General features: G+C 46.2%; 1 protein-coding gene across 3 annotated transcripts in view; it reads left to right on the forward strand.

Annotated features, from left to right (window-relative positions):
• LOC110537442 (glycerophosphodiester phosphodiesterase domain-containing protein 5) overlaps nucleotides 1-26830 on the forward strand; it is a 57439-nt gene that overhangs the window by 28677 nt on the left and 1932 nt on the right. For all 3 annotated transcript variants that reach the window (XM_036937395.1, XM_021623495.2, XM_036937394.1), the window contains 11 exons: nucleotides 14936-15039; nucleotides 15250-15343; nucleotides 15453-15512; nucleotides 15622-15720; nucleotides 15821-15914; nucleotides 16119-16264; nucleotides 18116-18198; nucleotides 18574-18724; nucleotides 19045-19266; nucleotides 19374-19519; nucleotides 19706-19853. In XM_036937395.1, coding sequence (XP_036793290.1) covers nucleotides 14936-15039; nucleotides 15250-15343; nucleotides 15453-15512; nucleotides 15622-15720; nucleotides 15821-15914; nucleotides 16119-16264; nucleotides 18116-18198; nucleotides 18574-18724; nucleotides 19045-19266; nucleotides 19374-19519; nucleotides 19706-19853 — 1347 coding nt within the window. The remainder of the gene's footprint in view (nucleotides 1-14935; nucleotides 15040-15249; nucleotides 15344-15452; nucleotides 15513-15621; nucleotides 15721-15820; nucleotides 15915-16118; nucleotides 16265-18115; nucleotides 18199-18573; nucleotides 18725-19044; nucleotides 19267-19373; nucleotides 19520-19705; nucleotides 19854-26830) is intronic.

The following is a 26830-nucleotide window of genomic DNA, read 5'->3' on the forward strand; positions in this document are numbered from 1 at the left end:
AAAACTATAATTTCTTAACAAGAAATGTGTGAAGTGGTTGAAAAACAAGTTTTTCAACCACCCAAATCTAAGGGTATGTAAACTTCTGACTTCAACTGTGTATGTATATGTATGTACATTTTGTACTGCTCTTGGCATATAATTATTGTTTGGATAACCTTATTTGCTATTTTGTATTGAATAATTATTGTAATGTTTGTTTATGTGTCAAGGGATGGGCTATCAACTGGTAATTTGACACGAAAATACAAATGAATTCATACATTAATTTGTATAGATCTGAAACAACTTGATACCCTACATATACAAAAGTATATGGACACCCCTTCAAATTAGTGGAGTCGGCTATTTCGGGCACACCTGTTGCTGCCAGGTGTATAAAATAGAACACAGCCATGCAATCTCCATAGCAAAAAACATTGTCATTAGAATGTCCTTACTGAAGAGCTCAGTGACTTTCAACGTGGCACTGTCATAGGATGCCACCTTTCCAACAAGTTAGCTTATCAAATTCCTGCCCAGCTAGAGTTGCTGTTATTGTGAAGTGGAAATGTGTGGGAGTAAAAATGGCTCTGACGCCAAGTGGTATGCCACACAAGCTCACAGAACAGGACCACCGAGAGCTGAAGTGCGTAAAAATCGTCTGTGCTCAGTTGCAACACTCACTACCGAGTTCCAAACTGCCTCTGGAAGCAACGTTATGAAATGGGTTTCCATTTCCGAGCAGCTGCACGCAAGCCTAAGATCACCATGTGCAATACCAAGCGTTGGCTGGATGGGTGTAAAGCTCGCAGCCATTGGACTCTGGAGCAGTGGAAACTCCAAAACTCCAAAACCAAAACAGCCCTATTTTTTTTATTTTTTTTATAAAAATTATTTATTATCATCAATACCATTCATTCTTTACAACTCATAATTTCCATACAAACTCAAATAGTGGTATTTTAATTTAAACAAAACAAAAACCCCAAACAAAACCTCAGGGGAGCATCTTCCCTCCCAGTCATCCTACAAACTACCTTTCCCTATCTCCCCATCCCTAATCTATCCCCTTACAAATCTAAATGACACCCAGCCCTAAACCCCCCTTCCACCTCTCCCGGGCAGCATGCTGCCCCCACTTCCTCTCCTCCCTCTTCATCCTCCCCCTCAAATCTCCTTCCACCCTCCTCACTATCCCTTCCACCCCCCAATCTCTCCCTGTCTTCACCATGTTCTGCCTGGCTTCCCACAGCCCCCGTTTAAAGAGACTCATGAGAAGCCAGAGCAGAAACCTGTCCCTATCCGTCCCTCTCGCTCTCCCTACACCTCTCTCTAACCTGGCCCACGTCAATACAAAATCCCCCCTTACCAAACCTAACAACACCCGTGCCCTAGCCCATACTACTCCGGCAAAGGCACAGTCCCAAAAGACATGGCGCACAGTCTCCTCCCTGTCACAAGAAGATCTTGGACAGGTGGGGGATTGCACCAAACTATACCGGTACATGATGGAACGTACCGGCAAGCACTTATGGAGGCCCAACCAATTCAGGTCCTTGAGCCTGTTGTCCAGACCCCGCGCCTGCACTCCCTCCCAGACCACTTCCGAGATGCCCACTACAGGCGCCGGACTCCGCCTTTCTGACCTCCTCGTACAGGTGCCTGTGATCTAAACCTACTCGGGCAACTTCAACCTCAGGGTGCTCACGCAGCCACTTGGCCGCATGACCAAAGTGCCACGGCAGCTGTTCCGCCCGAGGACCCGTGTTAGACCACACCATTACGCTTCTCGCCTGATACGAGAAGAACACCCGCAGGAGGTAACCGGACGGGTGTATCACTGGATGAGCAAGCTCCGTTAACAAGAAAGAAACAAAAATTGCGTCCAGCTTGAGGGGGAAATGTGGTACCCCCCTACCTCCCTCCCCGATGGGACAAAGCATGCGTGCCCTGGCGACCCACTCGCACCTGCCACTCCACATGAACTGAAACACAAGCCTCACTAGAGGCCTCCTCAGACTAGCCGGCAATGGGTAGATGTACGCCAAATACAAAAGAGACGACAACACATCCACCTTTAGAACCAGGACTTTGCCCATAAAAGACAAATACCTAGCCTTCCACATTGCTAGCTTCCTCTGTACCCCTGCGATACGCATGTTCCAGTTTAGCGTCGCTGAGCCGGAGGTCTCAAAATGGACCCCGAGAATCCTCAGGGCCCCCTCACAGAGAGATAACCCCCCGGCACATCCGTTCTACCGCGCCATCTTCCGAAAAACTTGATGGAAGACTTTGCATGGTTCAGAACTGCTCCCGACGCTCGGGTGAAATCCCCAAAGATGGCAAGGGACCTTGTCAGGCACGAGTCCTTGCACAGCAGCAAGGAAGTGTCGTCGGCATACTGCGTCATCTTAACACGCAGCCCACCACTTCCAGGGATCAACAAGCCTTCCACCCCTGTGTCTGCCCTAATGGCAGCCCCCAGAGGCTCCATGTACAGAACGAAGAGGAGAGCCGAGAGTGGGCACCCCTGCCTGACCCCAGACGAGAGGTCAAAAACGTCACCCAAGTGACTATTTACACTAACTCGGCACCCCGCTCCGACATATAATGTACGAATCTCTCCTATGAACTTCTCCCCAAATCCTAATCGACCTAACACTCTGAATAAAAATGATCTATTCACGCGATCAAAGGCTTCCGCCTGATCTAGCGCTGCTACCATTAAAGGCAGTCCTCTATCTTCAACCCAAGCGATGGAGTCCCTGATTAACTGTAGGTTCCATCTAATAGAGCGGCCCTCTACCCCGCACGTCTGATCCTCATGGACGACATAGGGAAGGGCTGTGCGCAACCGGTCTGCTAAAACCTTTGCAAGTAGCTTGTAATCTACACACAGCATGGTCAACGGCCGCCAGTTGCCAAGGTCTGTTACTTCCCCCTTCTTATATAAAAGTGACAGCACACCAACAGCCATTGATCCCCCCGGGACCCCCGTCTCAAGGATGGCCTTCAAGACTTCGAGGACCACTGGTCCAAGTATACCCCAAAACTTGAGATAAAACTCAGCCGGCAGCCCATCTATCCCAGGCACCTTCCCTTTTCCCATCCTCCTAAGAGCGCTCTCAACCTCTTCTAGTGAGATCTGGGCCTCCATCACTTCTCTAATGTCCTCCGGCAACCGCCTGGACAAGTGTTCTAAAAACACATTTCCCTGCTCTACATCTATTTCCCTTTCCTTAAATAAACCTTGGAAATGATCAGTTGTCACCCTGACCATATCCTCTGGTTCTCTAACTATACTACCATTTTCTTCCCTAACGCCATGCATTACCTTCCTACTCTGTCTGGCCCTAACCGACTTAAAGAACATAGCAGAACAAGTCTCATTGTGTTCTAGAAAGCCACTATTGTAAGGGCGTTCGTCTGTAGGAGGAGGAGAAGCGGACCAAAGCGCAGCGTGGTGGTTATTCATATTTTAATAAATCACTACACATGAACAAACTAACGAAAACAAGAAATGTGAGAACGCAAAACAGTCCTATCCTGTGACGACAAACACAGTGACAGGAACAATCACCCACAAACACACAGTGAAACCCAGGCTACCTAAGTATGATTCTCAATCAGAGACAACTAATGACACCTGCCTCTGATTGAGAACCATACTAGGCCGAAAACATAGAAATGCCCCAAAACATAGAAAAACAAACATAGACTGCCCACCCAACTCACGCCCTGACCATACTAAATAAATACAAAACAACAGAAATAGAGGTCAGAACGTGACAGTACCCCCCCCCCCCCCAAAGGTGCGGACTCCGGCCGCAAAACCTTGACCTATAGGGGAGGGTCTGGGTGGGCGTCTGTCCGCGGTGGCGGCTCTGGCGCGGGACGCGGACCCCACTTCACCATTGTCTTAGTCCGCCTTATTGTCCACCTCCCTGGCTTACTCACCATGGCCACCCCTCTCAATGACCCCACTGGACAGAGGGGCTGCTCGGGACAGAGGGGCAGCTCGGGACAGAGGTGAAGCAGCTGCTCGGGACAGAGGGACAACTGCTCGGGACAGAGGGGCAGCTGCTCGGGACAGAGGGGCGATAGCAGCTCGGGACAGAGGGGCGGCAGCTGCTCGGGACAGAGGGGCGGCAGCTGCTCGGGACAGAGGGGCGGCAGCTGCTCGGGACAGAGGGGCGGCAGCTGCTCGGGACAGAGGGACAGCTGCTCGGGACAGAGGGACAGCTGCTCGGGACAGAGGGACAGCTGCTCGGGACAGAGGGACAGCTGCTCGGGACAGAGGGGCGGCAGCAGCTTGGGACAGAGGGGCGACAGCTGCTCTGGACAGAGGGGCAGCTGCTCGGGCGGCCCCTGGCTGACTGACGGCACTGGCGGCCCCTGGCTTACTGGCGGCCCCTGGCTGACTGGCGGCACTGGCGGCCCCTGGCTTACTGGCGGCCCCTGGCTTACTGGCGGCACTGGCGGCCCCTGGCTGAATGGCGGCCCCTGGCTGACTGGCGGCACTGGCGGCCCCTGGCTGACTGGCGGCGCTGGGCTGACTGGCGGCACTGGCGGCCCCTGGTTGACTGGCGGCACTGGCGGCCCCTGGCTGACTGGCGGCACTGGCGGCCCCTGGCTGACGGGCGGCACTGGCGGCTCCTGGCTGACGGGCGGCATTGGCGGCTCCTGGCTGACGGGCGGCACTGGGCAGACGGGCGGCACTGGCGGCGCTGGGCAGACGGGCGGCACTGGCGCCCTGGCGGCGCTGGGCAGACGGGCGGCGCTGGCGGCGTTGGGCAGACGGGCGGCGCTGGGCAGACGGGAAGCTCCGGCAACGCTGGGCTGAGTAGCTCTCCTAGCGCCGAACAGGCGGGAGACTCCGGCAGCGCTGGAGAGGAGGAAGGCTCTGGTAGCGCCGGAGAGGCGGGAGACTCCGGCAGCGCTGGAGAGGAGAGAGCCCCTGCAAGGATGGGCCGGAGAGACAGCCTGGTACGGGGAGCTGCCACCGGAGGGCTGGTGCGTGGAGGTGGTGACGGATAGACCGGGCCGTGCAGGCGCACTGGAGCTCTTGAGCACCGAGCCTGCCCAACCTTACCCGGTTGAATGGTCCCGGTCGCCCTGCCAGTGCGGCGAGGTGGAATAGCCCGCACTGGGCTATGCAGGCGAACCGGGGACACCGTGCGCAAGGCTGGTGCCATGTAAGCCGGCCCAAGGAGACGCACTGGAGACCAGATAAGTAGAGCCGGCTTCATGGCACTTGGCTCGATGCCCACTCTAGCCCGGCCGATACGCGGAGCTGGAATGTACCGCACCGGGCTGTGCACCCGCACTGGGGACACCGTGCGCTCCACAGCATAACACGGTGCCTGCCCGGTCTCTCCAGCCCCCCGGTAACCACAGGAAGTTGGCTCAGGTCTCCTACCTGGCGTAGCCATACTCCCTGTTAGCCCCCCCCCAATACATTTTTGGGGCTGACTCCCGGGCTTCCATCCACGACGCCGCGCTGCCTCCTCATACCAGCGCCTCTCCGCTTTCGCCGCCTCCAGTTCTTCTTTGGGACGGCGATATTCTCCTGGCTGAGCCCAGGGTCCTCTTCCGTCTAATTCCACCTCCCATGTCCATAACTCCTCGCGCTGCTCCTGCTGCTGCTTTTTCCGTTGCCCATTACCACACCGCTTGGTCCTGTTGTGGTGGGTGATTCTGTAAGGGCGTTCGTCTGTAGGAGGAGGAGAAGCGGACCAAAGCGCAGCGTGGTGGTTATTCATATTTTAATAAATCACTACACATGAACAAACTAACGAAAACAAGAAATATGAAAACGCAAAACAGTCCTATCCTGTGACACCAAACACAGTGACAGGAACAATCACCCACAAACACACAGTGAAACCCAGGCTACCTAAGTATGATTCTCAATCAGAGACAACTAATGACACCTGCCTCTGATTGAGAACCATACTAGGCCGAAAACATAGAAATGCCCCAAAACATAGAAAAACAAACATAGACTGCCCACCCAACTCACGCCCTGACCATACTAAATAAATACAAAACAACAGAAATAGAGGTCAGAACGTGACAACTATGCGCACGCTCCAGGAAAGCTCGAGCCTTCCGCTCCTGCAACTCCCTGAGCTGCGCCTTTAGGGTTGCGGATCTCTCCCAGTCAAACGACCCGCCGAGGTTGCCTGCCTCGTACTCGAGTTCAATTAACCTTTGGATACGATCCACCTCCCTCCTCTCCTCCCTTTTTTTCCTCTTGCAATATCCTATTATAAAAGCCCTAATCCTCACCTTAACTAAATCCCACCACTCTAACACCCCATCGCACATGGACCGGAGACCCTCAAGCCTCCAAAAGAAACCATAAAACCCGTCAACAAAAGCCTGCTCCTCCAGCACATCCCGATCTAGCTTCCAGTACCCCCTACCAAAGAGGCAGACTGGCGACCCCACCTGCAGGAGCACGCCGTCGTGATCCGAAAAGAAAACAGGCAACAGCCGCCCAGACAACTTACCCAAAGACCTGGGTACAAAAATATAGTCGAGCCTCCGCTCAACCCCCCTGGAGTTGTGCCATGTAGGACCGTCCATTTTCGGAGTAGTGTGCAGACCACCATCTACCAGACCATGGCAAGCCATTAGCCTGGCAATGGCGCCTGCACTGCTATCCCCCCCTCTTCCTAAATCTGTATTAAAATCCCCCCCTATCACTAATTTCCTATTTGTGACACACAGGGGCGTCAGACAGTCCACCATCTCCCTCCTGTCTGCCACCACCTGTGGTCCATACACCACCACTAATCTAAAATTACAATCCCTTATCGTGACATCCACCCCTATAACCCTCCCCTGCATTACCACAAAAGAATCCTCCACTTTAACCTCCCTGTGCCCACACAAAATCCCTACCCCCGATGAGTGCACCCCCCCAACACCCCAAACTGACTCCCCCTTGTCCCACTCCCTCTTAAACCTATTAACATCCCCTCCATCCCTCAGGTGAACCTCCTGTAAAAAACAAAAATCAAACCCCACACCCTCCAAATAACTAAAAACCGCCCTCCTCTTAACACAATCCCTTAAACCCCTTACATTTAAACTAACAAAAGTAAAATCAGACCCCATGAAAGAATAAAATAAAAACATGTAATACACTCAAATTCTAAACCCAGACAGAAAAAAACAAAAACAGGAGACTCACCCGATGCTCCCCTGCTCCATATCTACCGGTGATGACACCATCTGTACTCCCAACATCCCCCCCTCTTCCTCCATCTCACCAACCCAGGATGCAGGAATAGTGTTTGGCTCCGGGGTGCCCTGCACCCTGGGTCTACCCCCACAATCCTCCCCCTCCCCAGTGCTGCAGCTGGATTGGAAAAAATTCCCCAAACAAAAAACTCCCCACCTCCTCCTGTACCCAGTCCTGAGTCCTGTTAGGTGTGTCCCCACCCAACAGATATTGAGAGCCTGTGGAAACCAGCAGCAACCCAGAGGTTTCTCCCACCCCCATCACTCTCTTGGCCATCCCCTCCCTCTCACTGTCGGCCAATCGCTCCCTCCTCTTCATTCTCTTCATACCAACCCCCCCCCCGCCAGCTCCTCCACCATACCCCTCATCTCTTCCACCAGGGCACATTCCCCCCAGTCCACTTGCTCTTCCACCGTCTCCTTCTCCACCACTCCTCCATCGCTTTCTTCTCTCTCATGCTCCTCCACTCGGTTGCCGTCTTCCGCCGCTTTTCCTGGTTCTCCTACTCCCGTGCCTTCCGTTTCCTTCTCTCTTCCTTCCGCCGCTTCTTGCTCCTCCTCCTTCCTTGTGGCCTTCCCCTCTGGACCTGTACTCTGATCATGAGGCGTGCTTCCTTCCCCTCCTCTTCTTCCCCCATCCCCCGCCCCTGCTCCCCCCCCAGCCGCAGACGCATATGACCGCTGACGGGCCGGGCACCCCCGCCACAGGTGTGCTGACGAGCCACACCCATGGCACATCTTAGGCTTGTCACAATCCCTCGCCTCATGATCCTCAGATGCACAAAATCTGCATTTTCTTGTACTGCATGAGGCGAATATGTGACCGTAGGCCATACAGCGTCTGCAAAATGGGGGCTGACGTGCATAAAACAACGTCCCCCTGTCAGCCCCTAGGGAGAACATAGCAGGAGGATGGAGGTAGCCACCATGTCCCTTTGGGTCCTCTCTGAGGAGGGCCTGGAAACCTCTCCTCCCATTCCAAAACCCAAGGGAGTCTTTGAGGTGCCTTGCTGAGGAGACGTTATCCATATATCTCCCCAGAAAAGCCCTCACCTCTTCGTCCTTAACATAAGGGTTGTAAATGTTGACAGTTACAACCCTAAAATTATTCTTCGCCAGGCTTGTTATTTCGTAGTGGCACATCGGCCTCTCACCTCCCACTGCTCTTGCCCTTCTCAGGATATCATTGTGTTTTGCCTCTGTATATAGTGCCACGTCGTATGCTCCCTCCAACGAGTTGCCTTGGAAACAAAACACGTCCTTCACCGTCAGCTTTAGAATCCCCATCAATATTATCCTTCCAAAAGATTCCTGTCCTAAAGGCTCCATCTCCTTTTCCTTCCAAGCAAACCTAATCGTGTTAGCCAGCCCAATCCCAGGGACCGACCGTGTTGATGTATTTGGCACCATCTCCGCAAGGAGAATGGCGCTCGTTCTCTTCTCTTCTCTTCCAAAACAAGGGAAAAAGAAAAAACCGAAGTGACTGAGCCTGGTGCAAACAAACACAGAGACAGGAACAATCACCCACGAAACACTCAAATAATATGGCTGCCTAAATATGGTACCCAATCAGAGACAACGATAAACACCTGCCTCTGATTGAGAACCACTCTAGGCAACCATAGACTTACCTAGACTACTTCACTAAACCACAATCCCATAACCTACAAAAAACCCCAAGACAAAACACACCACATAAATACCCATGTCACACCCTGGCCTGACCAAAATAATAAAGAAAACACAAAATACTAAGGCCAGGGCATGACAGCTTCACTATCTGGCCGTCTGACCGACGAATCTGAATTTGGCAGATGCCAGCAGAACGCTACCTTCCCCAATAAATACTGCCTACTTTAAAGTTTGGTGGAAGATGAATAATGGTCTGGGGCTGTTTTTCATGGTTCGGGCTAGGACCATTAGTTCCAGTCAAGGGAAATTTTAACGCTACATTATTCAATTACATTCTGGACGATTCTGTGCTTCCAACTTTGTGGTAACAGTTTTGGTAGGCCCTTTCCTGTTTCAGCAAGGTCCATACAGAAATTGTTTGTCGAGATCAGTGTGGAAGAACTTGACTGGCTTGCACAGAGACCTGACATCAATCCAAGTCGAACACCTTTGGGATGAATTGGAACGCGGACTGCGAGCCAGGTCTCATCGCCCAACATCAGTTCCCGACCTCACTAATGATCTTGTGGCTGAATGGAAGCAAGTCCCCGCAGAAATGTTCCAACATCTAGTGGAAAGCCTTCCCTGAAGACTGGAAGCTGTTATAGCAGCAAACGGTTGACCAACTCCATATTAATGCTCATGATTTTGGAATGAGATGTTCAATGAGCAGGTGTCCATATACTTTTGGCCATGTAGTGTATGTGAATATGGACCATATGGAAAGTGTGTGTGTATAGACAGTATGGAAAGTATGTTGATGGGTTCGGATTTCTAAACTTTTTAAATGTTGTTAATCATCAGATATACTAGAGACATGAGTAGTGCCGTAGTCTGGTTTATTCACCAGAAGTTAATTGTTATCTGCAGGAGGAATGTTTATGGTGGGTTCAAGGAAGGTTGGATAGGATCCAGGGGGCTTTGGGAGGTGCTGAGTAGAGGAGAGGCAATCACATGATTGCATTCACTGATAATGGTGGGGAGCTGTGGAGAAGTGAGGAAGGGGGTTGAGATCAGGTCGCCTTAAGGGAGAAGGAACAGTTTGTGGCCCGCATCACTTAATTTCCTGCCTAGTAATAAAGATGTAATGTTAAGAGTGGAGACTCCACCCAATTTGGGGTATATATATTACCACTGGTGGAAATATGTCTTTGTCTTATGCAGCTGTATGACCCAATGGGGGAATCAAATCAAATCAAATGTATTTATATAGCCCTCCCTTACATTAGCTGATATCTCAAAGTGCTGTACAGAAACCCAGCCTAAAACCCCAAAAAGCAAGCAATGCAGGTGTAGAAGCACGGTGGCTAGGAAAAACTCCCTAGAAAGGCCAAAACCTAGGAAGAAACCTAGAGAGGAACCAGGCTATGAGGCGTGGCCAGTCCTCTTCTGGCTGTGCCGGGTGGAGATTATAACAGAACATGGCCAAGATGTTCAAATGTTCATAAATGACCAGCATGGTCAAATAATAATAATCACAGTAGTTGTCGAGGGTGCAACAAGTCAGCACCTCAGGAGTAAATGTCAGTTGGCTTTTCATAGCCGATCATTAAGAGTATTTCTACCGCTCCTGCTGTCTCTAGAGAGTTGAAAACAGCAGGTCTGGGACAGGTAGCACATCCGGTGAACAGGTCAGGGTTCCATAGCCGCAGGCAGAACAGTTGAAACTGGAGCAGCAGCACGGCCAGTTGGACTGGGGACAGCAAGGAGTCATCATGCCAGGTAGTCCTGAGGCATGGTCCTAGGGCTCAGGTCCTCCGAGAGAGAAAGAAAGAAAGAGAGAAAAGGAGAATTAGAGAGAGCACACTTAAATTCACACAGGACACCGGATATAAACTCGGTTTAATAAGCTTTACTAATCGTCCGTGAGTTTTAATAGGTTAATTTAGAACTTAACAAAGTGAATATTAAAGGTTTGTATTACAGTAGTTATATAGATGAGCCATGACTAGAATACTGTATATTAATATAAATTGGGTAAAACATTACGTAAACATTATTGAAATAACCAGTGTTCTCTTAGGTGCAACTTAGAGTATCAGGTGGTAACGGCTAGTGACATTAATTGAAGTTCAGGGCAGGGTACTGGCCGGAGGTCGGCTAGTGGTGACTGTCTGAAGGCCTGGAGATAGAAGCTATTTATCAGTTTCTCGGTCCCAGCTTTGATGCACCTGTACTGTCTCCGCCTTTTTAGATGGTAGCGGAGTGAACAGGCTGTGGCTCGGGTGGCTGGGGTCCTTGATGATTTTCTTGGCCTTCCTATGACACCGGGTACTGTAGATGTCCTGTTGGGCAGGCAGCGTGCCACCGACGATGCCTTGGGCTGACCACACCACTCTCTGAGGAGCCCTGCCATTGCAGACGTTGCAATTGCCCCACAGAGGTGCTGAGCTTCCACCCCTGTGAGGCCTCCGTGTTGAGGATCAGCGTGGCAGAGGTGTTGTTGCCTACTTTCACCACTTAGGGTCAGCCCGTCAGGAAGTCCAGGACCCAGTTGCACAGGGAGAGGTTCAGATCAAGAGCCCTGAGCTTAGTGATGAGCTTGGAGGGAACTATGGTGTTGAAGGCTGAGCAGTGGTCGATGAGCAGCTTTCTTACATAGGTATTTCTCTTGTCCAGGTGGGATAGGGCAGTGTGCAGTGCAATGGCGATTGCGTCATCCGTGGATCTGTTGGGCGGTATGCAAACTCTAGTGTGTCTCTGGTATACTCAGACTAAATGCAACTCTCTAACAATACTTATTTATCTCAGTCTTATTATTAGAGTTCATTCTGATATTGACTTGGCCTTTGAGATCGTACTGCTGTGATTCCCAGTCCTGAGTTGATCCTCCTGTGTTTGTATATCATTGCTTGCTGGTACTTTGTGGTAGGCTGGTATTTCTCAGAAACAGATTAGCTCTTTCCTGCTCTTCCAGCCAATAGAGAACTTTGTAATAAATGACCTAGAAATACTTTCGCTCAACACTAGCACACCATGAAGCAGCCCATGCTGAGCAGGAGTGAGGAGGGAATTCCGGCTGGAGGTCATTTTATGATCCATAGCTCAATCATACGTTGCAAGTTATTATTGAGGCACAAAGCATCAATATTCACATTGTAGTATTGCACCTTATTTTTTATGTACATATTTCCATGTAGTGCCACACACCTGATATTGAAAAATCCATAGGATAACTTGTGTGTGTGTGTACTTTATAATACAGAAGCGAGATGTGAACTGTATGTCTGAGAAGGTTTGCCGGTAATGGTAACCAGTCATACTGGTTGTCTGATTAAGCGCATTCATGGTGATTAATCAGTGTTCTTCTCAGTAGATGTAACAGTGTGGTAGATCAGCACTGCCTATTAGGGTTATAATTAGCAGGCTGTGAAGACGTTAGAGAGGGAAGGAGAAGGATGGCCAGACACCGTCTGGGTGCCCATATGCTACTGTGCTCTGGAGGAGGATGTAATGGGATTGGAAGTACGTCAGGATTAGACGTCATCAGCTTGGTGACAATGAATGAGTCACCCACTGTAATGTGTTGTCTGCTAAATGTGTACAAAATATCCTTCTCCTTGGTTCTCTCCTAACACTAGCTAACTTCCTGAATTAACGGCATCGGAAATTAATTTCACCCCAAACCTGCTTTGGAGAGATTCCTCCGACTGTTCTTGAGTGAATGTGAGATTCACCATGTGACTGTGGCTGTAGTCCTACACCTATGCACTTTCAGCTCACTGTAAGTTGACCAATTAAATACTACAACCTGACTTTGTCAGAGCCCCTGCCCCACTGTCACTTTGTATTACCTCTATTACCTTAGTCGCATTAGGTCTAGGGTCTAACTTTACTGCTTACACACACACACACACACACACACACACACACACACACACACACACACACACACACACACACACACACACACACACACACACATACACATACACACACAGTCAAGTCAAGGCTGTAAAGTATTGTGCAGGACAAGGTAATTGAATGTCTCAAGTAGTGTGGTGGTTACCTCAGAAACCAGAATTCATTAAAACAGCAGCCCTCTACTCTCCCATTCTCCCCTGTGCATTAACTCTAACCTGCAGAAGGTGAGACCTCTCTGATCAGGTTTCTTATCTTTCCTCTGAGTGCAGTGTGAAGTGTTAATGTGGTATTCCACTCTAACCAAACATCTACACACCTCTAATAATAGACTAGAGGAGATGTGGAGGAGATGCAGCACTAGTATGGCCAGCATGAGGTGTAAAACTGACCACTGGTCAACTCCAACTGGCTGTGGTCTGACCTGGGCCACGTTCAGTAGGCAATCGTTGTAGAACTTTGCAGAAAGAGATGTCATGAATAGCGCTGACATGATACCATATTCTTTATAATCCTTGGGAAATTTGCTCTTCCGCAACGTTGTGCCCTGCTGCATGGGCCCCTGACCTGTCTTATCCCCCTCAATCCAGTTCATTACTTTGGGGGAAGTGCCTGGTAATCTGTCCAAACCTTCTCCTATACTTTCACTCTATAAGTCAAACCAGAGGACAGACAAAAGGTGAAGGTTCTGTTAGCAATCAAGGGGAAAATGTATTTTTATTTAAGAGGTCAGGTGTTGTAGAATTGTTTTTACTCTTAGGACTTTTTGCCTTTGTGTGATTGTTTAAGCTTAAAGTTGTGTAATGTTATGTTAAAAGTGTTATAGAATATAAATGTGACCGATCGCCTCGATTCGGTCTTATGTAGCAGAATTTGAAAGTGTTTTTTTACACTGGATAAAAGTAGAGACTAAGAGCTAAAAAATTGTAAAACACACTGCAATTGGAGAACAATGGGAAAGTCATTTTTCTTTTAAAAATGGCCCTTGAATGTTTTGGTATACCTTCTGGAGAATCCAAAAAATGGCCCTTTAATGTTTTGGTATACCTTCTGGAGAATCCAAAAAATGTCCCTTGAATGTTTTGGTATACCTCCTGGAGAATCCATTCAGCATCGTTCACACCTTCTTAACCCTTAGCCCCACCCATCTCTTTAACGATTCACATGTGAGGCCATTTGCTAAACAGAGTGATTAGTTTAGTGAACAACCAAAGATTTGAAGACTAAAAGTGGTAAAAGTATTAGCCTACAATAAGGAAAACTCAAGGTAAAAAAAAAACACTTGATCTAGTCCTTGGCCTATATCCTAATCTGACTTTGGTGCAGGTCATGTTGTTCTTCACATTACCGTCTCTGGTAAACACACTATATCAAACGAAATAAAAAGTTGATTTGTCACATGCACCGGATACAGAAGGTGTAAACAGTACAGTGAAATGGTTACTTGCATAGTAACAATATCAAAAACAGAAAGTGTCCAGATAAAAATATTTTATAAATATTTTTGAATTATTAGATTATGCTTACCTGACACACTTGTCTAAATTGATGGGTCATGTGAAATAAATGCTATAACCACTCCTCAGCCACATCTAGTTAAGTGGATGAATCACTATTCTCTAGACTTGTACACATGTTCATGAAATACAATAGATGGCCGTAATCACCCCCGGGCACCTGGCTATCTTGATGGGTCATGTAATTATCTGGCGAAGTGTTTTGTTTAGACATGTAGTCTCTTGCTTATACATGTAGCCAACTAAACAATGAAGCGGCATTATCCCAACTCATACTACTACCAACCATTACAAACATTGTCATAGCTGTAATATAAATCTGCAGGAACCTAAAGCTAACCAACCCGGTTCAATGTTAGCTACAGTAGCTAACATTAGGCTATAACGAAGAATGGAAATAGTTTTCCAAGGCTAAACCAGCTAGGCTTGTCATTTAGCAATTGTATTTGTATTTACGGATGGAATACAAGTTTGTTATTAAGGAACTTGAAAGTTCACTTGTTCCAGAAGGCATTTGTGCCCCCCAAAAAACATTTTGATAAAAAATGTTTATGTTCAAATGACTCACCTGTGAAGTAGTGACGTGTGACATATGCCTAATTTCCTGAAACGAGTCACAAATGTCTTCTTCTTGTCTGTTGTGTGTTCACCAGTGGGAGTGTGCATGGTTCATCATCTTGTGCAGCACCTTCTCCCTGCTCCTCTTCTGGGCTTACTTCTGGTTGGAGGCCCACAATGACTACAACCAATTCAACTGGTGAGTGGGGCAGTTAGACCTTACCAGAGTGACTTTGAGCTGTTTGTACCATTGTTTCTGTCCTTCAGAAGCACTCTCTCTTTTGAGCAGTTTTAAATTAGTAATTGAATGTGAGCATATTTCAATATCTCCTAGAAGGGCTTGTCTGTTTCATCCTCTTCTTGTCAAGGCACTGGTTCACCTTCCCCACCCGTTGTCTCTCATCCTCAGGTTACTATACAACCGTTCTGGGGAATGGAAGGACGGGACTGTCCCCATTCTGGCAACCACCGCAGTTGGCTTTAGTTACATTACATTTTTAATGGTGAGTGAGTTACCCATGTTTGGTTATATGCTTATACACACAGTAAAGCACATGTTGCTGCAGCAGCTTCAGTATGATCTAACCTGATTGTGGCTCTGTTCGTTTCCAGATTTTAGCACTTTGTCATATTTCGCTGGGACAGCAGCTGAACCTCTACTGGATCCACAAGGTAGGCTTCCAAATTAACTCTGACCTACGGAAATAAATACCGTATTACTATTAGCCCTGCATAGGAATGTGTAGGACAAATCAAACTGTTAGTATGTTTTTTAACTCAGGTTGGTGTGTTGGCGGCCTTGATCACCACTGTCAGTGGCGTGGTCTCCATCGATGACGTCTGGGGGGACGAGTGGGACATCATCCTCATATCTCTACAGGTCTACATCTCTATTTGTCTCCGTTTCTCTATTGGTCTTTTTTAGATGTTTGTGTGTAAACAAGGTTATAAAACTCCTGTCTTCCTGTGTTGTAATTCAGTCCACAGGTCCTTTCCTGCACATAGGAGCTCTGGCTGCCGTCACAGTGCTGGGCTGGCTAGTTGCTGAACAAGTGGTCCGTGCAGAGAGAACCAGTAAGTGTTGTGTTGGCTTAGGATTGGCTTTCACTGTAACTCTGACCAATAATACCAATATTGTACATATTACATTACATCATAATTAATATCATTGTAAACCATTATAACCATTAAGATGTTTGATAACGAACAATAACTGCAGCAGCATTCAGAAATTTGTGAGGCCTAATGTCCTCACTCTGTGGTCTTCCTCCTTCCCAGAGTTCCACGTGATATTGCTGCTGGTTTACCTGAGTGTTCTGCTGGCCCTCTACATGGCTCCCCTCGCCATCTCCTCACCCTGCATCATGGACAAGAACAACCTCAAATCTCGACCTGACGTCATTGGACGACGGGGAGCGCCAATGGTAAGGCAATGGCTCTACTCTCTAGCCTCTTCATGTAGATCATTAATTATTAAATAGGTATAAGCAATAATGGTGGCTGGAGTTCACAATCACATTCAATTTCAGAGCTGTTCTGCTTCAGGGTAATGAATGTACTGAATGTCTTGGAGCCCCAATAAAGAGCCCCATTAGCGAACACTATTTACTTGCTGGACAATGAAACAGTTCATTGGATAGGTGGAGTTCACAATCAGGTTCAAACAGGTCTGCTTTGTGACATGCACTGACTGTGCTGCCTTGACCTGGTAATGAGTGCAGGCTATATAGGGCCAGACAAACAGCATTTGTCCAGTCAGTGTATAACCTAGAGTCTATTGACGAACCGGTAATAATCATTTTTTAGTTTAAGCTAAAGATATATTTTTGCATGGTCTGTGTTTCAATCCACCGAAACCACCTATGTCACCCTTCCACATCTGCGGTGGAAAGTGGCAGAGCTACAACGCTGTTTGTCAGACAAGGAGACATCCCGAAAACTGGTCTTCTCACGAAAACGTGTTTGGCCTACAAACTAATACAAACCACTCTATAGAAAGGGGAGACTCTCACAAACACAATGTTCTCTGTTTTGCTCTATGACCCCTCACAAGTGTCACGGGACTCGTCTAAAGGTAACCCATACAAATGAAAAGAAGTATGGAGGTAGTTTTGTGAAAAGGGGCTAAACGTGTAAAAAAAATACATAAATATTTCCTGACATATAGGACACTTCAATACCTTATTTTTTGTGATTTATTTTTGGACTGTCTTTTTTGTGATTTAAGAATGTGTTATTCAATTTGTTTCTATGGGCTATAGTATTTTATTAAAGGCCAAATTCTATATATTATCAAAAATGTGTATATATATTTTTTTGACCTAAAGTGGTCCTAAAATTGTAGATCAAATAGCTAAAGGATCCATTGTATGACCTTCTTAAAACAATTCCATATGTCGTCCCCCTCCCCCAACGGAGTAGCTGTAGGTTCATTGATCGAGAGCACATTTGTTAGGATTGTAGATGTTTGGTTTGTTTTCTACTGTTGGTAGGGAACACAATAAACTGTCCTGTCCCGAAGCAGCTGGGTAAGTAAACATTGTTCCAGACCACTTGCTTTAAACAAATACACACTCACACTGTAGCCCAGACACTCACTCTGCCTGTCTACCTGCCTTCAAATCACAAACACACACTCCACAAACACAAAAACACAAACACACACTTTCAGCCCGTCAGGGCTTGCCTCTATTGACTCCTGCTGTGGGTAATATGGTAGCTGTCTGTGGAAGGAGACAGAAGACCAGTGCCTGAAAGCTGCTTCCCAAAGGACAAGACAGATTCATTATTCTGTCTTTCTATGAGCTTTATTCTACAAACTCAGACAAGGACCTCTTCCCTCAGGAGAAATCAAAGGATCAATATATTCAGAAGTGGATTAGTATGTCTAACATTATACGGCTGTAGTAGGTTTGAGTTGTGGTGTAGATACCTGTCTTTGTCACAGAGAGCGAGGATTCATTTAATTGAAATGATGATGTCAGAGGTGTACTGCTGTAAATGCCTCTCTGACATCCACTTGCTAGAAAGATCAATGGCTTTTTTACAGGTCTCATCAACCACACCATTTGTACAATGTTTAAAAAGCTTATGATAAAATATAACTCCCGCACATACAATTACCTCTTTTGCTGACCTTTTACCTATTTATTAAAATAGTGAAATAATAATGCCACCCACCACTAGATCAAATGACCACCATCAGATTCTAACAACCTATAATAACCCATTATACCTCTCTAAGGCTGTCCCTCTGTCTGTGTCCTGTGCTGTAGCTGGCTCCAGAGAACACCCTGATGTCCTTCAACAAGGCTCTGCAGCAGGGGGTTAGCTCCTTGGAGGCCGACGTCACCGTCAGGTAACCAACCATACTCGACCAGCCAATAACCTTACCCCACCCCACCCTACCACCTCAATGTTTGGAGCAATGAGTTCTTTACCGTAGACTGGGAACGAATCAATAGCAACAATCTCAGGGTTTAAATGGTTATAGAGCAAATCTAAAGAGCCCCATTCTGTCGCTGCCTTTGATATAGTCAACATGTTTTAAGACCATTTTAATCTCACATCCATTCATTTTCAATGCATTATAGGCCTTTTATTACAGGCTCTTTTTTCCCCTTACATTGCCACAGAAACATATTCTTTATTTATGAAAGCAGTGACATAAGGGTGAATGACATATGTTGCTGGTTCAGTGATGTAAGTCTGTGGTCCCACCTCTCCCCTCCAGTCTGGACGGGGTGCCCTTCCTGATGCGAGACCGCACCTTGAAACGGACCACTGACATCGCCAAGGTCTTTCCAGACAGGCAGCATGAGGACGCCTCTCTCTTCAACTGGACAGAGATTCGCTCTCTAAATGCGGGGCAGTGGTTTTTGGAGGTACCTTTCTCTCTCTTTTTTTCTCTCTCTCTCTCTCTCTCTCTCTCTCTCTCTCTCTCTCTCTCTCTCTCTCTCTCTCTCTCTCTCTCTCTCTTCTCTCTTTCTCTCTCTCTCTCTCTCTCTCTCTCTTCTCTCTTTCTCTCTCTCTCTCTCTCTCTCTCTCTCTCTCAGTATCTTTACTCTCTTTCTTTTTGTATTGCTTTTTTTCTTTGTCCCTCCCTTCTCTAGTCTACCTCTCCCTCTCTCTACACCGAGACAATTTTAGAATGTATCTTTTTTTGCATCACCTCATAAAATAAATACCCTCTCTGTCTCTCCAGAACGACCCCTTCTGGACTGTTGGGTCTCTGACAGGGAGGGACCGGAACCGGATACGGAACCTGACAGTGTGTAGCCTGGTAGAGATGTTGCGTCTGGCTGCCAGGGCCAACCGGTCAGCCCTGTTGTATCTCCGCAGACCTCCCCCAGAACACCCACACTACAAAACCTGGATCATGGACACCCTGTGGGCCGTCCAGAGGTCTGGGATATCACAGAAGAGAGTGAGATGGGTCTCACTGAATCCTTATTAGTAATATTGGTAGAAAAGTGTGAATCAAAAAGCAGGTCCAGTCTCTTACCCTGTGTCTTGTGCCCTATTGCTCTTTAGGTGACGTGGACCCCGGACACAGACAGGGGCCGTGTCAGGGGGCTGCAGCAGACCTCCTTGGAGAAGCTGTCAGTGGAGGAGCTCAGACACAGAGGTATCAGCAGCCTCACCCTGCGCTACTCACAGGCCAGCAACAAGGACATTCAGTAAGACATACCTACTGTTACTCTCAAACACTAACCCTAACCCTTCACATGCTGTGATCTTCCACAATCTTAACCGGACGTGCCCCAAGATTCTTATCTGGAAGGTCCACAAATGTTATCTAAATCCCTAACCTCACCCTGTATTACTCACAGGCCAGCATTTCCAATAACTATTTGTCTTTGTAGGGACTTCTTGGCAAACAACATGAGTGTGACGGTGTACCCAGTGAATGAGCCGTGGCTTTACTCAGTGCTGTGGTGCAGCGGGGTGTCTTCTGTCTCCTCTGACACCCCTCAGGTCCTCCGCAAGGTGCCTTACCCCATCTGGCTTATGGTAAGCAGCTCCGCCTTTTCTTTATTTTTACTGTTTTCTACGTTGATGAAGGGGGAAAAAATATTTCATAAATTTTAGAATATACAGTGCCTTGCGAAAGTATTCGGCCCCCTTGAACTTTGCGACCTTTTGCCACGTTTCAGGCTTCAAACATAAAGATATAAAACTGTATTTTTTTGTGAAGAATCAACAACAAGTGGGACACAATCATGAAGTGGAACGACATTTATTGGATATTTCAAACTTTTTTAACAAATCAAAAACTGAAAAATTGGGCGTGCAAAATTATTCAGCCCCCTTAAGTTAATACTTTGTAGCGCCACCTTTTGCTGCGATTACAGCTGTAAGTCGCTTGGGGTATGTCTCTATCAGTTTTGCACATCGAGAGACTGAAACTTTTTCCCATTCCTCCTTGCAAAACAGCTCGAGCTCAGTGAGGTTGGATGGAGAGCATTTGTGAACAGCAGTTTTCAGTTCTTTCCACAGATTCTCGATTGGATTCAGGTCTGGACTTTGACTTGGCCATTCTAACACCTGGATATGTTTATTTTTGAACCATTCCATTGTAGATTTTGCTTTATGTTTTGGATCATTGTCTTGATGGAAGACAAATCTCCGTCCCAGTCTCAGATCTTTTGCAGACTGCATCAGGTTTTCTTCCAGAATGGTCCTGTATTTGGCTCCATCCATCTTCCCATCAATTTTAACCATCTTCCCTGTCCCTGCTGAAGAAAAGCAGGCCCAAACCATGATGCTGCCACCACCATGTTTGACAGTGGGGATGGTGTGTTCAGCTGTGTTGCTTTTACGCCAAACATAACGTTTTGCATTGTTGCCAAAAAGTTCAATTTTGGTTCAATTTTCCACATGTTTGGTGTGTCTCCCAGGTGGCTTGTGGCAAACTTTAAACAACACTTTTTATGGATATCTTTAAGAAATGGCATTCTTCTTGCCACTCTTCCATAAAGGCCAGATTTGTGTAATATACGACTGATTGTTGTCCTATGGACAGAGTCTCCCACCTCAGCTGTAGATCTCTGCAGTTCATCCAGAGTGATCATGAGCCTCTTGGCTGCATCTCTGATCAGTCTTCTCCTTGTATGAGCTGAAAGTTTAGAGGGACGGCCAGGTCTTGGTAGATTTGCAGTGGTCTGATACTCCTTCCATTTCAATATTATCGCTTGCACAGTGCTCCTTGGGATGTTTAAAGCTTGGGAAATCTTTTTGTATCCAAATCCGGCTTTAAACTTCTTCACAACAATATCTCGGACCTGCCTGGTGTGTTCCTTGTTCTTCATGATGCTCTCTGCGCTTTTAACGGACCTCTGAGACTATCACAGTGCAGGTGCATTTATACGGAGACTTGATTACACACAGGTGGATTGTATTTATCATCATTAGTCATTTAGGTCAACATTGGATCATTCAGAGATCCTCACTGAACTTCTGGAGAGAGTTTGCTGCACTGAAAGTAAAGGGGCTGAATAATTTTGCACGCCCAATTTTTCAGTTTTTGATTTGTTAAAAAAGTTTGAAATATCCAATAAATGTCGTTCCACTTCATGATTGTGTCCCACTTGTTGTTGATTCTTCACAAAAAAATACAGTTTTATATCTTTATGTTTGAAGCCTGAAATGAGGCAAAAGGTCGCAAAGTTCAAGGGGGCCGAATACTTTCGCAATGCACTGTAGCTGTAATGTAATAACATTTTTACATTGCAAAATAATAGTGAAGACATCAAAACTATGAAATAACATATATGGAATCATGTAGTAACCAAAAAAGTGCTAAACAAATCAAAATATATTTTATATTTGAGATTCTTCAAAGTAGCTACCCTTCGCCTTGATTCTTTTGGCTATAACATGATTTCATATGTGTTATTTCATAGTTTTGATGTCTTCACTATTATTTTGCAATGTAGACAATGCTGTTACATTACAGTTATATTCTAAAATTGGTTAAATATTTTTTTCCCCCTCATCAATCTACACACTACCCCATAATTACGAAAACAGGTTTTTAGACATTTTTGCAAATGTATTAAAAATTTAAAAAACAAAAATACCTTATTTACATAACTATTCAGACCCTTTGCTTTGAGACTTGAAATTGTGCTCAGGTGCATCATGTTTCCATTGATCATCCTCAAGATGTTTCTGCAACTTGATTGGAGTCCACCTGTGGTAAATTCAATTGTTTGGACATGATTTGTAAAGGCACACACCTGTCTATATAAGGTCCCACGGTTGACAGTGCATGTCAGAGCAAAAATCAAGCCATGAGGTCGAAGGAATTGTCCGTAGAGCTCCGAGACAGGATTGTGTCGATGCACAGATCTGGAGAAGTGTACCAAAAAAATCCCCAAGAACACTGTGGCCTCCATCATTCTTAAATGGAAGAAGTTTGGAACCATCAATAAACTTCGTAGAGCTAACTGCCTGACCAAACTGAGCAATCAGGAGAGAAGAGCCTTGGTCAGGGAGGTGACCAAGAACCCGATGGTCACTCTGACAGAGCTCCAGAGTTCCTCTGTGGCAATGGGAGAACCTTCCAGAAGGACAACCATCTCTGCAGCACTCCACCAATCAGACCTTTATGGTAGAGTGCCAGACGGAAGTCACTCCTCAGTAAAAGGCACATGATATCCCACTTGGAGTTTGCCAAGAGGCACCTAACCGACTATCAGGCCAAGATAAACAAGGTTCTCTGGTCTGTTGAAAAAAATATTGAACTCTTTGGCCTGAATGCCAAGCATCACGTCTGGAGGAAACCTGGCACCATCTCTACGGTGAAGCATGGTGGTGGCAGAATCAAGCTGTGGGGATGCTTTTCAGCGGCAGGGACTAGGAGACTAGTCAGGATCGAGGAAAAGATGAACGGAGTAAAGTACAAAGAGATCCTTGATGAAAACCTGCTCCAAGGCGCTCAGGAACTCAGCGCTCCAACAGGACAACGACCCTAAGCACACAGCCAAGACAATGCAGGAGTGGCTTTGTGACAAGTCTCTGAATGTCCTTGAGTGGCCCAGCCAGAGCCTGGATTTGAACCCGTTTAATTGTCTCTGGAGAGACCTGAAAATAGCTGTGCAGCAACGCTCCCCATCCAAACTGACAGACAGAGCTTGAGCGGATCTGCACAGAAGAATTTGCGAAACGCCCCAAATACAGGTGTGCCAAGCATCTAGCATCAAATCAAGTTTGATTTGTCACATGTGCCAAATACAACAGGTGTAGACATTACAGTGAAATGCTTACTTACAAGCCCTTAACCAACAATGAAGTTTGAAGAAAATACCACAAAAAAAACTAAGAGATAAGAATAACAAATAATTAAAGAGCAGCAGTAAATAACAATAGCAGAGCTATATATAAGGGGTACCGTTACATGCCAGGGCACAAGTGTCGAGGTAATTGAGGTAATATGTACATGTAGGTAGAGTTATTAAAGTGACTTTGCATAGATAATAACAGAGAGTAGCAGCAGCGTGGAAGAGGGTGGGGGGGCAATGCAAATAATCTGGGTAGCCATTTGATTAGCTGTTCAGGAGTCTTGTGGCTTGGGGGTAGAAGCTGTTAAGAAAGAAAAGCATTTTTGACCTAGACTTGGCGCTCCGGTAACGCTTGCCATGCGGTAGCATATTGAACAGTCTATGACTAGGGTGGCTGGAGTCTTTGGCAATTTTTAGGGCCTTCCTCTGACACCGCCTGGTGAAGAGGTCCTGGATGGTAGGAAGTTTGGCCCCAGTGATGTTCTAGGCCGTACGCCCTACCCTCTGAAGGCCGAGCAGTTGCCATACCAGGCGGTGATGCAACCAGTCAGAAAATGCATAACATTTTGAGGTTCTGAGGACCCATTTCAGTCTCCTGAGGGGAAAAGGCATTGTCGTGCCCTTTTCACAACTGTCTTGGTGTGTTTGGACCATGATAGTTTATTGGTGATGTGTACACCAGCTCTCAACCTGCACCACTACAGCCCTGTTGATGAGAATGGGTGTGTTTTCTGTCCTCCTTTTCCTGTAATCCACAATCATGTCCTTTGTCTTGATCACGTTGAGGGAGAGGTTGTTATCCAGGCACCACACTGCAAGGTCTCTGACCTCCTCCCTATAGCCTGTCTCATCGTTTTCGGTGATCAGGCCTACCACTGTTGTGTTGTTGGAAAACTTAATGATGGTGATGGAGTTGCTTGACCATCCAGTTATGGTTGAACATGGAGTACAGCAGGGGACTGAGCATCTATGCACTTACTGATGAATCCAGTGACTGATGTGGTGTACTCCTCAATGCCATCGGAAGAATATGAATCCAATAGCATATTCCAGTATGTACTTGCAAAACAGTCTTGTAGCTTAGCATTTAACCAGCAGCATACCACCCCGCATACCACTGCTGGCTTGCTTCTGAAGCTACGCAGGGTTCATCCTGGTCAGTCCCTGGATGGGAGACCAGGTGCTGCTAGAAGTGGTGTTGGAGTGCCAGTAGGAGGCACTCTTTCCTCTGGTCTAAAAAATATTCCAATACCCCAGGGCTTCGAATGGGATGTTAAACAGGTGTCCTGACTCTCTGAGGGCCTTAAAGATCCCATGGCACTTGTCGTAAGAGTAGGGGTGTTAACCCCGGTGTCCTGGCTTGCCCTCAAACCATCACGGTCACCTAATAATCCCCAGTTTACAACTGGCTCATTCATACCCCTCCTCTCCCCTGTAACTATTCCCCAGGTTGTTGCTGTAGATGAGAATGTGTTCTCAGTCAACTTACCTGGTAAAATAACAGATAAATAAATAAAAATCTGTGTCATCTGACCACTTCCTTATTGAGCGAGTCACTGGTACTTCCGGCTTTAGTTTTTGCTTGTAAGCAGGAATCAGGAGTATATAGTTACGGTCAGATTTGTTAAATGGAGGGTGAGAGTGAGCTTTGTACGCATCTCTGTGTGTGGAGTAAAGGTGGCCTAGAGTTTTTTTCCTCTGATTGCACATGTAACATGTTGGTAGAAATGAGGTAAAACGGATTTAAGTTTCCCTGCCTTAAAGTCCCTGGCCACTAGGAGTGCCGCCTCTGGATGAGTATTTTCTTGTTTGCTTTTGGCCTTATTCAGCTTGTTGAGTGCATTCTTAGTACCAGCATCAGCTTGTGCTGGTAAATAGACAGCTATGAAAAATATAGATGAAAACTCTCTTGGTAAATAGTGTGGTCTACAGCTTATCATGAGATACTCTACCTCAGGCGAGCAAAACCTTGAGGCTTCCTTAATATTATATTTTGTGCACCAGCTGTTTTTTACAGATAGACACAGACCGCCACCCCTTGTCTTAACGGAGGCAGCTGTTCTATCTTGTCGATGGACCGAAAACCCAGCCAGCTGTATGTTATTCATAACGTCATTCAGCCACGACTCGGTGAAACATAAGATATTACCGTTTTTTATGTCCCATTGGTAGGATAGTCTTGATCGGAGCACATCCATTTTGTTGATGATGATGGTTGCACATTGGCTAATAGTACTGATTGTAGTACTCACTCGCTATCGGATCCTTACAAAGCACCCTGACCTACGTCCCCGGTGTCTCTGTCTCTTATTCATGCCAATGACTGGGGTTTGGGCCTTGTCGGTTGTCTGAAATAAATCCTTTGCGTTCGACTTGTTAAAGAAAAAATCTTCGTCCAGTACGAGGTGAGTAATCGCTGTCCTGATATCCAGATGCTCTTTTCGTTGATAAGAGAAGGTGGAAGAAACATTATGTACAAAATAATTACAAATAACGTGCAAAAACACACACAGTTGGTTAGGAGCCCGTAAAACGGCAGCCATCTCCTCCGGTGCCTACGTTCAAGGGGAGGGTCATGTGAAAATGTTTTTTACTTTGGGGAGGGGAGTGCATTTTTTTCATGACACCTTGTGTGGACCAGCCCCTCCCCCACAGTAAATTTAGATCTGTCCCTGATTAATGAGCAATTTGCCTAATTGGGTAATGGAAACACTTCAACCACTTCATTTTTATTCAATACTGTTGGTTTTTGGTATGACATCATTACATCCAGCTGTTTTTATCAAAACATGATAGTTACATGGAAACACAGCCAAGCAGGCAATTGTTGTATCTATTTTCTATGCAAACTTTCTACATGTAAAAAATAAATCACTGGACAAGTTAAAGGAAACATAGGTAGTGAGTGCAGCCTACTGAATCGCATTGGTTAAAGAGAGCCGTTCATTTGGCTCTCTAATTTGCATAGGCTACTGGTAGGCCTAGGCTTTTTGCCGATTGTCTGCAGATTATTAATTAAATATTTATTATTAATTAAATAATTTGATGAAGATGGTGAATCACCACTGCAGGAACAATAGGTATTGGAGAGCCTCATTCTAGTCCAAATATGATCATTCAGGCCCTCACTGAATACAGGCATTAAAACAGAATTGAACCATTTTCAAATATGTATTGACCTTAGTAGGGAATCAACTAAATGTATTGAAAACGTATTCGTTTGCCCAAGTTTATCATAAGACATGAACAGAATGCATCAGTGATTTGAATTTCCTGCAACTTTCTGAAGAAGCAACAAGAATTCCACTTTGTGTAGACGTTAGCAATGATGCTAATGAAAACAGTCTTCTGGTAGATGAAAGACTTTCCCAAAAAGCTTGTCAATTAAATGTAAACTACAAAGTAGCCTAGGCCTAAGAATTATATCATGATTATATTCATCATGTTTAAAATTATGGTTTAAGCATTGTTGTGGATTTAGTACATTCCAATTTTGTGGTTTTTCTAATAAAAAAATAACAACAGAAACCTGAAAAAACAAAACCTTTAATTTATTTTTCAATATAATTGTGAGCTATTTAATGATTTTTTCTGTATTAATAAAATACATCATTTGAAGACAAACATTGTGGCAATTAATGTCTTGCAGTAAAACTGTAAATAAGACTAATCTCAAGAGATTATATTACAACTAATTTTTCTAAT

Source organism: Oncorhynchus mykiss, chromosome 12 (assembly GCF_013265735.2).
Source record: "Oncorhynchus mykiss isolate Arlee chromosome 12, USDA_OmykA_1.1, whole genome shotgun sequence".
NCBI lineage: Eukaryota > Metazoa > Chordata > Actinopteri > Salmoniformes > Salmonidae > Oncorhynchus > Oncorhynchus mykiss.